Source organism: Octodon degus, unplaced genomic scaffold, assembly GCF_000260255.1.
Source record: "Octodon degus isolate 3935 unplaced genomic scaffold, OctDeg1.0 scaffold00086, whole genome shotgun sequence".
In the NCBI taxonomy this organism is placed as follows: Eukaryota; Metazoa; Chordata; class Mammalia; order Rodentia; family Octodontidae; genus Octodon; species Octodon degus.
The window spans coordinates 4,618,651-4,631,894 of record NW_004524662.1 but is presented as its reverse complement, the minus strand read 5'-3'; the positions used below and the strand labels follow the sequence as shown (position 1 = coordinate 4,631,894).

Below are 13,244 nucleotides of genomic sequence, written 5' to 3'. Positions count from 1 at the left end.
AAGATTCCTACGTGACTAAGAGGCCAAGTTGTACATAGTAGGCAGTATTATAATTGGCTCATTTGGTTTCAGAAGCCTGGAACAACTATGTTCCTCTTATTCTAAGGGACACAGTTACAACATGGGTATTCCAAAGCTCTTAAAAATGTTCAGTAATGTTTGCTAACCTAAAAACTATGACCTCACAAAAAGATTAAGTAGAGAAACCAAGTGAATTTATATCCATATAAGCTCTGCAATTTCAGTCTTTCAGGCCAGGACACAAACCACAAACCAGTGCTTAAGCAAGAAGGTCTTGATATTCTATCACTTGTCACTATTTCCAGACAGAAAATTGCTAGAATACTTACTGTAATCACTATGAGAAAGAATTAGCAGAAAGTTTTGACAGTGGGAATGCTGTGGAGGGCACGGGCGATAGTTCAATAGAATAAGCGCCTGCCTGGCAAGCGCAGGGACCTGAGTTCAATCCCTGGTACCGCCAAAAAAAAGAAAGACAGACAGACAGACAGACAGACAGACAGACAGACAGACAGACTGACTGACTGTGGAGTTGGCTGACATACCTGAAGTCCTGAGAGAGAATCTTCAAGACTTGGCACTGTCACTAATAACGATCCTGGCTTCCTCAGGTTATGGCTGATATATTCCCAGGCACTACAATACATAAAAACTGTTATGTTGAAATAACCATGAGACATTGCTCCATACCCATCAGAAAGGACAAAATCCAGAACAACAAATGCTGGGAAAGCTGTGGAACAGTGGGAAATCTCATTCATTACACATGGGAATGCAAAAGTAGCCACTCTGGAAGTGTGGTGGTTCCTTATAAAATTATACATTTTTAAATTTAATTATAAAATTAAATATGCTCTTAGCATACAATCTAGCTATCATGTTCCCTGTATTTACCTGAAAGAGTTGAAAACATGTGTTGTTTACAAGAATCTGCACATGAATGTATACAGCAGATTCTCTTAGTTGCCAGAAATTGGAAGTGGCCAAAGTGTTCTTGAGTAGCTGAGCTGATACTCTGAGGTATACCCAGGTGGTGGTGGAGTGTCCCCCATGCAACAGAAATGAGCTCTAGGGACAGAGACGTGAGGGAAGCTTAAATGCTCATTACTACAAGAAAGGAAACCAATCTGAAACACAATATCCTGGAAAGGGCAAGATTACGGAGAGGTAAAAAGACCCAGGAGTGAATGGAGGGGAAAGGATGAACAGGCAGAGCACAGGGGATTTTTAATGGGAATACTCGGTGTGACACTTTAATGGTGGCTGCATGCCACCATACAGCTGCCCAAATCCACAGGCTGTACCCCAAGAGTGAACCCTAGTGTGAACTATGGACTTTGGGTGAATACAGTGTCACAGACTCATGCATCATAATGAATGGATCACTCTACTGGGGAACACTGGTAATGGAGGAAACTATGCATCTGTGGGAGTATAGTATAGGGAAAATATCTATTTCTTTCAATTTTCCTGTGAACCTAAAACTGCACTAGGAAAATAGTCAATAACAATAACAACAAACAAAACACCCAAACTCTGACTCCAAAGCATACCTGAATCAATATATCTGTCACCCAGGTTAAAAAACAAAGCTCGACAAAGCAACAACAACAAAAATCCTGCTATGTTAGATTTTACCAGACACTAAAAAGTCAAGAGAGAGGAGGGAGGGAGGAAGAAGAAAGGAGAGAGGGAGAGGAGAAGGAGGGAGAGAGAGAGAGAGGGACAGATAGAGACAGAGATGGAGACAGAATGAAAAAAGAAAAAAAATGCAGCACCAGGGAGAGTTAAAAATCTAGATGGGCAAAAATTTTTGCCCACAGGAAACAGTACTGAAGCAACATACTGGAGTTGGCAAATTCTCTAGTTCCTAAAGGAGTGTTGACAAAATTGTGGTCAAAGTACTGAGATTAACAAGAAGGGGATTCAGGTTACTACAAGTACTGTAAGTCCACAAGCTGATTTTCAGAACCAATGTACAAGTCAAAGCAGGGTCAGCAGCTCAGGCCCCGTAAATTATTTATGAAGTACATAGAATTGGTTCTAGACTGGAACAGGGTTGAGACTGCCTGGAGGCCAAGGCTGCAGAAATCCTGAACAAAAAGAGGCAGAGAGGCCAGAGACCAAAGGCTATCAACAAGAGTAGAACGCGTAGATTAGGCCTGTCATACTCAATGTGGCTGTGGGAACTACTCCCTGGGGCGACCTCTAGCGTAACATCAATGGGGTTAGCCAGCTTTAGAACAGGACAGAGGCCAAGGGCACGTATGCACATGTGCCAAAGGGCAGGTCTGTGCAGCCTGTAGTGTGGATGTGAGCTGCATTCTGCACTGCGTGTGTCTAGGGACTCCTGCCACCTGTGAACAAGGACAAAGCCATGCAGAGGAAGGCACCCCTTGCAGCATGGGGGGCAGGGGCATCACCAGCACTAAGTATAGTCATAGCAATGGTTACTTCACGTAGGAAGCTCTGGAGTGGGTTAACAAAGTGATAAAATGTTCTTTTAATTAGGCTGAAGATAAAAGTCAGATAGCAGTTAAATGTCACTGTGTATGACTCGGGCTATTTTGTGTCCTAAAAATGACATACTTGAGACTGGGCGTGGTGGTGCACTCCTCTAATCCCAGCATTTGGGAGGCTAAAAACAAGAGGATCACTAAGAATCCAATCTACATAGTGAGACCCTGTAGACCCTGTAAAACGTGTCCTAAAAATAGGAAGAAAAAAAAAAGGAAAAAAAAAAGACATACTTTATGGAATTACTTGATACAGGAAGAAGCCAAGTATATTGGCACAGTCTTTCATGGGCTGCCACTAGTAGTTAGGTCCGTTTTACTGATAAAATGCAGATTTTTTTTTTTTTTTTCAGTGTAGAAAAATGGACTGAGTCTTTCACACATTAGGCAAGCACTCTACCTCTCAGTTACATCTCGAGTCTTTTTTGTATGTTATTTGAGACAGGTCTCACAAAATCGCCAAGGCTGGCCTTAAACTCTTAATCCTCTGCCTTGGACTTCCAAGTAGTTGGTATTACAGGCAGGTGCCACTATGCTTAGTTACAACTTTTAGCTTAAAAGGCAGCTCTAGCTGGGTGTAGTAGTGTATATTTATAATCCCATCCAAAGGCTGAGGCAGGAAGATCACAAATTCAAGGCTAGCCCAGGCAATTTAGCAAGACCCTATCTCACACCACCAAAAAGGCTGAAGTCTTAGGTTCAATCACGCATTCAAAAAAGCCAAAGCAAAACAAGAACAACAAACCAAAGCAAGCCACTAAAAATTGTCTATAAACCTGAGATATTTCCCTGTAATGAGATTGGCCTTATTCTAAAGCTTGAGCCTTTCTTGGGTTTTCTCTTATATACTAACTCTTATGGTAATATTATTCCACTTATCCTCAGACTCCAGTTAGGATTATAAATCTTGAAGCTGGACATGGCGCCACACACCTATAACCCTAGCACTGGGAAGGCTGAGGCAGGAGGACTGCTGGGATTTTCAGGCCAGTCTGGGCTACTTAGTCAGTTCAAGGCCAGCTTGAACTACAAAGTTAGACCTTATTTCAAACAACAAAATCAGCCCAAAACTAAACAAGGAACATTATAAATCCTTCGAGGAAAATATGTTGCACCATCTGTTCTTGCACTCATTATAAAATTAATTATAGATAAGTGATCAGTTTTGTCAGAATGACTCCAGTATCAGAATGCTTTAGCATATCTTCTATCTAAACTTACCTCTGTATATTACCATTCACAAATAATTAACCCTAAGAGACTATAATGTTGGTATATTTAGGATTTATTGCACTACACTATCTTAGGAGACGTGACTGAATTGTCATGTGTTCAACACTTACTGAGTGAGTCACACAGAGTTCAGGAGTAGATGAAGCAAGGAAGATTTTTGGAACAACATAAATATGTAGTGCTTCCTGTGACAAGTTCACTAGTAGCTTTCTTTCTTCCCTCAACATTCATCTTTCTATAATGAATCTCCAAGGAATGTAAGGTATTTTTCTCTTTCAACTTCCAATAAAACATAAATTTTGTCATTCTTCACTTTTTTAAATAACTGTGCTATATTCTGGCTACTGTCATGAATTTCACAGGTGAGGCTGCTGTGCTTTTCCACGGTAGTCCGCCCTGCACTGTAGGTGTATTTCTGGCTTTTCCTCCCGTTTACTTAGACCACACTTACTCTGCAGAGCCCATCTTCCCCTACCCTTCTGGTTTTCCATACTTTTAATAAATGGGAAACTTTGTCAACATTAGAAATAGAGCAAAAGTTTTGTTTTGTTGTTATGTTTTGTGAGACAGGGGTCTTGCTGGTCTGGAACTTGCTATGTAGCCCAGCCTGGCCTTGAACCAATGTGACGATCCTCGTGCCTCAGCATCCTTGAATGCTGGGATCACAGGCACATGCCACCATCCTGGCTAATCCTATTTTATCCATTGGAAATTACATTTAAAGAAGGCACTATGATGAAAACAACTTTGCTTATGTTGTGCTGCTGGTGTTTAGTACATGACTGACTGGGCTAAGGACATGGCTCAGTGGTATAAGAGCCTGACTGGCAAGTGCGATGTCCTGAGTTCGATTCCTGGTACCACAAAAAAAAGGGCCTCTGATAGTATATAACTGAAAAATCATCACCCATTCTTACTAAACTATAATTAGCTTTCTGTTGAAATTGCTTCCTTTTTTAAATTGTTTCAACTGTTCATTTTATAGTGACTTTAACCTTGTAGTAACTGGTATGTATGTAAGAGAGAGACGGACAGACACAGAGAGAATGTATCGAAGGTGAAGATGTGTGGGCCGCGGAGACAGCTCAGTGGTCTAAGCACCTGCCTAGGCAAGCGCAAGGACCCAGGTTTGATCTCCAGTACCATATGCTATGCCAGCACGTGGCCCCACCCCAGGTGTTAAGCCAGCCACCAAGACTGGACGCAGTGACACATGGCTGTAATCCTCGTGCTGGGGAGGTTGAAACAGGAGGACCACTAGAAGTCCGAGCTGCTCAGTGACACCCAGTACCAAATACATTTAAAAAAAAAAGAAGGTGAAGATGTGAAATAGTACAACAAGGAGGTTTGACTATTCAGAATTTCATTTTGGTTTATAATTCTGTGCATTTTAATTTCTGTGCAGTGAAAACCTTACTTATGGATGCGCTAATGCAAACATGTTAGTGCAATTCCCTTTCATATCTATGGAAAAGGGCTCTCCTCCATCTGAAGTACTCATAAACTTCTATGACCCATTAGAAAGCAGCAAGCCTAACTGGCCAGAAGAATAGTATCTCAGAGCACACTACAGGAATTTTCTAATTAGAATGATCCTATAGGTCCTGATGGGCTATAAAGCATCAGTTAGAGAAGAGGAATCAGAAAAGTGATCACAGGTTTGTATGTTTTTACAGTTCCTGAAAAGTGGAGTAAACTTCAGGAAGCTGCTGCTGCTGCTACTACTACTACTGTTTAAAAAGTTTTTGTGGTTCAGGCTGGCCTTGAGCTCACTGCGATCCTCTTGCCTCGGTCTCCCAAGCGTGGGGTGCCACCATAACCAGTGTTATGGCTTCTGTCTACCCAAAGCCTTATGAGATCCTACGTGGGGCTGCACATAGAACATACTGTGCTGGGGCCAAGAGTGTGTGATTACTAAATAGGCCAATGATGGGCCTGGCATAGGTTCACATGTAGACACCCTGAGGAGGAGCGCTACTCGCTTTAAGGGCAGGTAGCTGGGATAGCATATAAAGGACAGAAAGAGGGCTGCTGCTGCTGCTCGCTGCTTGCTTCCTTGCTACTTTACTGCCTTCCTGCCTTCTGCCTGCCATGAGCTGTTTCTCTACCGCGATGGCCCTCCGCCCTGCCATCCTGCCGTGAGCCAGCCAACTATGAACTGAAATCTCTACAAACGGTGAGCTAGATAAAGCTTTCCTCATTTAACTTTGGGTATATTTTGTCTGAACAACAAGAAAATTAAGACACTCCTCTAGGGAACTACTATTATTAAGTATTTTAAGTTTGATAATCAGTTTCCTAGGTTAACACTCCTATATTTTGTTTTAAATTCATTTATAGCCCTTACTTGGTTTCCATTATTTTGTGATATAACAGCAATATGTTAGTTCACAGAAAAGGAAACTGAAGTATAAAAGACGTATAAAGAACCACTGGGAATTACTTTCTAATTGTATCCATGGCTGATAAGCAAGTATTTGAGTCATGCAATAGTTTTATATCTTCCAAAAAAATTGGATGTAATATTTTACAAAGTTAAAGTTTGTTTTTATTCTTATCATGCATATATGTATAGCAGACAAAAGACATTTCCTTATTTAAATAATCACCTCACAGTTAAGGTTATTTTCTAAAAAGTTAATAGGAGAGGGCTAATGGGATAGCTCATTGGACTAAGTGCCTGCTTAGGCAAGTGCACGGCCCATTCCTGCACACATCAATCCCTGGCACACATGCTGCCCTGGCCCTGCCCCAGGGCTGAGCTGGCCACTGAGACTGGGTGTTGTGGTAAGTGCACCTATAATCCTAGTGCTGGAGAGGCTAAAAACAGGAGGATCACTACGAGTCCAAGCTGTGTAGTGAGACCCTGTACCAGATACATACATATATACATACATACATACAATTTTAATAGGAAAAGACTTCTACCAGCATAATCTTTTTCCGTATCTTGTCTGGATATATTTTAGCAATGGATTATTTCTTGAATAAATAACATACCTGGCCTGTTCTGTCTCATTAAGAAAATACTCAAAGACATTATTCATTATAACAACATCGGCGTTGTGCAGCAGCAAACCCTGGGTACAGATGTCTGCGTGGATCACCTGCAGAGGAGGAATGAGTTCATGTAAGAGAACAAGGGCACTGTATCACACTCGGCAAAGCAGCACTGCTGGTTCACTGCTGCTGTGAAGCATTATGGGAGGTTGACCCTTGTGTGACTGGGAGAAATAACAGCATATTCAGGCCTACAGGGGGGTATGTAATGTATAGTTAAACACAAAAACTTGTGAAGATTTGTTTAAAATAGTTATTTAGTCATAACTGTGTTCTCTTAACTCTGAGTTCAGATTTTTTTCACTGTAATTTTATCATAAGTTGTAAGAGTTAGAAAGGGTGTAAATTCAAACTACGGTTCTGTTAGCAACTAGTTTTGTACTCTTAGTATAAATTTCATAAATGAAATGGAATATCTGTCCTGATTCAAAGAGTCAAATGGAAACATAAAAATCCTAAAAACAGACATACAAGTATAAAACATTATAAATTTGTAAAACATTAATACACTATATTAACTGGTCTTGTCTGACTCTTCCTTTAAAATTCACTTGAATGTATTATCCATGCAAAAAAGCAAGATGATTAAGGAAAAAACCCACAGAACTATCTACCTCAAAAATTGACAGACTCAAGCCTTGCCAATCGGAGGTCAGGTAATATGAGGACATATTTATTTGCTTAAGAACAAAAGAAGAGGTTTATTCTCTGGTGAGGGTCAAACAAAAAAGAATCAGGGTGGCGGAAGAAGGCCTCACTGAACAAAAGGGAACGTCCTGCTGGCAAAAGAACGAGGCAAACACGCATCCAGGAGGTAGAGAAGCCCAACTCTCTAACCCCTTTCCTCTGTAGCTTTAAGTCATCATAAGATGGCATTGCCTTTTATCATAGGGTTGCTGATGGCAACGAAAGCCACAGCCAAGCGAAGTGTGTGGCTGAGTGCGTACTTGTGTAATTTTTTATTTGGGGGGGGCCACAGGGTCTCGCTATGCAGCTTGGTCTCGTAGTGATCCTTCTCCCAGTGCTGGGATTACAGGGATGCACCACTACGCCCAGGTCAGGGCTGGTGTAGCACATCTGAGGGCCTGGGGCTGGCAGGGCACTGGCACATGGGCTCAAACTTGGGGCCTTGCACTTGCCAGCAGGTGCTTATGCGACCAACATATCTCCCCTGCTCCCTGTGTAATTTTTTTTACAAAGGGTAAAAATTTAAATTTTTGAAATGTATTTATATATTTTATGTATTTTTATATTTTATTATCACTACCTCTAAAACAAGAAAACATCTGATTAACCATTTATAAACCATGATTGTTAATAGGTCCTAATATACATACCCCTCACTGCTAAATTTGAGTGGCTTTAAAAAAACCCTAATATATATATTCCTGTTATGTGACTGTCACTTACGTAGGAGCACTGTGTTATAGTTTATTACATATGGGACAACAAGAAAAACCTATGACTTTATTGAATAATTCACTCTCATTGTTTATTTCTCAATGTCTAAAATGGAGATGTGGAAAGAAGGGATAGGAGAAAAAAGCTTTCTGTATAAAAAAGGAGAAAAGCGGGGCCCATGGTTCTCATACTGAGCCATAGCCCTGGCTCTTTTTATTCTGGGACAGGGTCTTACTAAGTCACTAAGCAGCCCAGGCTGGGCTCGCACTTGCGATCCTTCTGCCTCAGCTTCCCAGAGTGCTGAGATTACAGGCATGTACCACCAGGCCTAGCTAGCTAGCCCCAGGATGGCAAACCTTTTAGAGACTGAGTTCCCAAACTACAACCCCAACCTACTGATTTATCACAAAATGCTAACACTGCAATTAAACCTAAATACTCAGGTTTTAGTTTAGAAAAAAACTCATACGTTAACATCTTTTGTCTTAAAAGAGAAACAAGACATATCACACACTTCATAGGTTTGCCACTACTGGCTTAAGCCAAGGCCTCCTTCCCCAGGAACCGTGATCCTGTGCCATCTATTATATGCTCTGAAAGTTTAGGAAACCATAAAGAACTGTGAGTATCACACTGACCTTTTATTTATTTTCAACATTTACAGCTTAATTAATACATTTCTGGGCCAGGTAAGGGGCCCTATAGGTGTAGCCCCAACATGCAGGAGCTCAGGCAGGAGGATCGCCAGAGTTTGAGGGCAGGCTGCACTAACATAGTGAGTTCAAGGCCAGCCTGAACTACATAGTAAAACTCAAAAAACCAAAATATATACACACATTTCTATCCATCCCCTAAAGTTTAAAAAGGCTACTACCAAAATTATAGTCATTGTAGAGGAAACACAAAGGTGGGCATGGCAGTGTATGCCTGTAATCCCAGCATTTGGGAGGTTGAGGCAGGAGGACTGCTGCAAATTCGAGGTCAGCCTGGGTTGCAGTAGTAAGTTCCAGGCCACCATGATCCTGTCTCAAAACACAAAACAATAATAATGAAAAGAAAGAAAAAAATTTACTTTCTAAAAAACTTAGGGAGAAAGAAAAATATGTGCCTGGATATTATTATTACAATTATCCATACTAACACTTTAAGACAACTGGGTCCATCAGGCCATCCTCATGACAGCCTGCCGTGTCCTCCAGGGTGCACTTTTCTTCAGCCCACACTCTCTGCAGAGCCAGTTTCTCCTTCGCTCTCCACTTTGACTTTTTCAAACAAACTCTGTCACCACTTAAAAAAATTAGGTCAACTCAATCTATTTCTACACAGCAGCAAACAAGAACAGGTTAGAAAATAATGCAGAAGAGGTTTAGCTAAGTTAGGATGGGTAACAAAAAATAAAAAAGGATCTTTTTTTTGTAAATGGGAAGAGGATGAAAGAGGGAGGAAATGGAAGGGCAGGAGATGAGAAAAGAATTAAGAGGTGGCGTGCACACGAGTCCACTGCCCGTGATGTGTGGGATCGTTAGGCACTACAGATGTGTACTAATAGCAACAAAAATTAAAAAGAAGAGTACCTTTATTCTGTCACCAAAATGATATTTGTTAATGACCATTTCCTGTAACTGGCAAAAATCTCCATTCAGTTCTACTCCATACAGCTGCACTGCAGAACTATAAAGGTAACCCTAGAAAGGAAGACACATTACAGCACAAATTAATCAACTTTTAATTAAAAAATTTCATTAGAAATAAACTAGTTCATTTCTAATGAAAGTTTAAAAGTCAACATTTTAAAAAATATCAAACACAGTTAAAAAAAGATAAATAAGATCTTGTAGTTTATATAAAATTACAACCTCCAGAACTTTATTCATACTGGTCAACATCCTGATTATAGTTTATTAATTGCCACCACATGGCTATATTTTTAGAGACCGAGTTCTTTTTCCTGATCAAACTGGGCACTACACAAAATTAGAAGTGAGAAAAGTGACAAGAAGATTCTCTAAAATCCAACTTCTTTGATTTATTGAGAAGTTGTGAGAGGAATGCTAGAAAGGCATTATCCTCTGAGGAATTGAAGGAACAACCACGCACAGCCTAAGGCTAGGTACGGGTGGCCCTGGGTACACACCGGCTGACTTACAGGAACTCAACCCTGTATCTGGGAACTTGCCACAGATAATCAACCAAGTAGTTAATAAAGATAATCAAGAATTAACTATGTGCTGCTGTATATATACTTTTGTTTACAATAATAAAATTGATGATACAAAAAACCAAACCTGTATCTTGAGCACCATCATGGAATTTAAAAAACAAAGAAAAAATTTTTTTTAAATACTGGGAATTGAACTGAGGGGCTTGACAGTCATATCCCCAGAGCTTTTCATTTCTTGTTTTTTATTTTGAGACAAGATCTTGCTAAATAACTAAGTTGTCTGGGCTGGCTTGAACTTGCTATCCTCCTGCCTCAGCCTGCCTGGGTGCTGGCATTACAGACATGTACCACCACGCCCAGCTTCTGCCATGGATTTTTAGAATGTGTTTAACGTTGCATAAGTAGGCAGTCCAAATTTTTTTGACTGGCGCAGTGGCTTAATATGGAGAAATATGTCAATCATTTGGTTATCATCACTGATACCCTTTCTGCAGAGCCACAATTACTTCCGTGTGACAATTCTTTAATAAATCAGAAAGTTGACTAGGGTGGGCCAAATGTAGTAGGCAGTCATAATCTCCAAAGTTCCTCTAAATAAAACCACCAACCATGCTGGGCAGGGTGGCCCATGTCTATAATCCCACTACTCAGGAGGCGGAGGCAGGAGGATGGCCCAGGAGTGAGAGGCCAGGCTGGGTAACCTAGTGAGACCTGGTCCCAAGAAAAGTGCACCATTACCACCATTACCAAAACCCACGGTGCAAACTGCGCATTTTCTATTATGGCTATTTTTCCTAATTACAGAATAAAAATCTAACACTGAAAAATAAATCCAGCATTAAAGAGTTAACTGCTTTTGTGTAAAGCAGGCAGTAACACCGGGAAGAAACAGTGCCCATTTCTGGCATGAGCCTCAACTGCTGGTGGCCACATGTTTTAACAAGTCTGCTAAAGACACACAGAAACCACCCTTTGGGTTTTTGATAAAGCCATTTAAGAACTTAGAAATACTCAGGATGTGAAGTTTTTCAAAAGGCCACATTAAAGTAATGTTTTAGAAACAGACATCCACGTTCAAAGCTTGGATCACAGAAATTGGAACACGGTGTGTCCTTAGACATCATTTTGTTACTCATTTATCGAGAAGGAATTAGGCATTAGGTAACTTGCTAGCGGCTGAAGGCGACCTCCTAAGTCAGGCAAATCTATCAGCTTCATAAGAGTTCTTGTGAAAGCCCAGTGTACTGTTTTACTTTAGTACAGTACAAATGAGAAAAGGTTAGAAAACACTACTGGCCACAACACAGCAACGTGTTACAAGTCCCACAGTTCTCTTTTGAGTCCCATACTTCTCTTTTGTATGTGCACTTCATTTTGTTGCAGAGACAAAGAGAAACCAGACAGCTGCTCTTCAAAATTCCCCACCCAACGTCTCCCATCAAATAGAATTTAGGAGCCCACCTACATCACAGCATTTTAACCCTATTCTGCTAGTTCATCAATAAAGCCAAGCTGTCACCTTGGGCGGTAGCCGGCAAAGCTGCTGCTAGCAGTAGAAGAACGTATTTTCCAAATGTTGAGTATGCCCATAAGCTGGACTTTACCCCATAGAGGACTGCGCCAAGTCGGGAGCCAACATCCACCAAGACCTTTCCCGACAGGTCAGGGAGCACGTGATGATAAATGAACTTCAATTCCACCAGGGAGAAGGAATGAGAAATAAAGCCTGCAAAGTTAGAATAGAGTGAACATTAAATTATGCTTATTTGCAGTTGCATTCTATGCTTCTAGTTCTTTCACCTATATTTATAAAGTATATTTCATTTTCTCTCTTTCTTTTTGTTTTGAGACAAGCTCTCGCTATGTAGCCTGGGCTGCCCATGAAACTCACAAGTGATCCTCCTGCCTCAGCCTCCTGAGTGCCGGGATTATAGGTGTGCGCCACCACACCCAACTTCATGCTTTTTCTCACTCAATGAAAACTATCAAGAGTTTACTGAAAAAAAAAAACCCATGATATATTTGTATTCTACTATTCTGAGCTATATTAAGACTCTTAGGGGAAAATAAAATTTTCACATTTTTATTCTATAAAATCCTCTTCTACAAATTTCTATATATTAGACCTATCTGATACAGTATTATAGCTGTATTTTACTTTTTAGTTTGTCCTCTATTGTTCTTATCAAAGTTCTTTTCATTTATGAATTTCAACTACCTCCAAGGGAGATTATAAGCTTATCTCAAAGCAAAATCTGGGACTAGCAAATCAGGTAAACTTACTCCCCGATTATACTTTAGGTACAATAATTTGCAATAACAGCAAAGCCAAATTAGGTGGTGATTAACTTTTGAGGCCACTATCTAAGAGCAGGAACAGGAACATGAGTTCACTTACTTGCAAGTGTAGCCCATGCTAAGCAACCGCTCCAAGACCGGAAGAGCAGGGAAAGGTACTGTAGTCCAAAGCCATGGCCTAGACAGTCACACTCAGCTTGAGCGAAGACCACACTAACAAGAGAGTTAACCTAGCAGCAGCATGGAATTAGTCTAGCTCTTATTTGGGACACAGGGGCTGCAGCCAGGGGGCAGAGATACAAGAGACTTATTGTCACTAGAGTTATGCTGATATGGCTCAGGGATGCTTCGCTGGGTCAAACACTGGCCTGAATAAACTTTCAGAGTCTATGCCCACTCGATAATATATGCTCACTGTCTGACTTCTCAAGCAGATACTTTATCAGGAGACCACTTCAGTCCCCTAGGAAGTTACATTTCTTTTTTTTTTTTTTTCAAAGTTTTATTGATAAACAGATAGCAATGAGACAGTTTCAAATCAAATCGGAAGTACA

General features: G+C 40.7%; 1 protein-coding gene across 1 annotated transcript in view; it reads right to left on the bottom strand.

Moving 5' to 3' along the window:
* Positions 1 to 13,244, bottom strand: part of LOC101582085 — a 34,232-nt gene that overhangs the window by 2,181 nt on the left and 18,807 nt on the right. Inside the window, exons 4-7 of the mRNA XM_004637116.2 lie at positions 11,997 to 12,118; positions 9,806 to 9,916; positions 6,771 to 6,877; positions 567 to 657 (exon numbers count right to left, since the gene is read on the bottom strand). Of these exons, the coding sequence (XP_004637173.1) occupies positions 567 to 657; positions 6,771 to 6,877; positions 9,806 to 9,916; positions 11,997 to 12,118 (431 nt within the window). The remainder of the gene's footprint in view (positions 1 to 566; positions 658 to 6,770; positions 6,878 to 9,805; positions 9,917 to 11,996; positions 12,119 to 13,244) is intronic.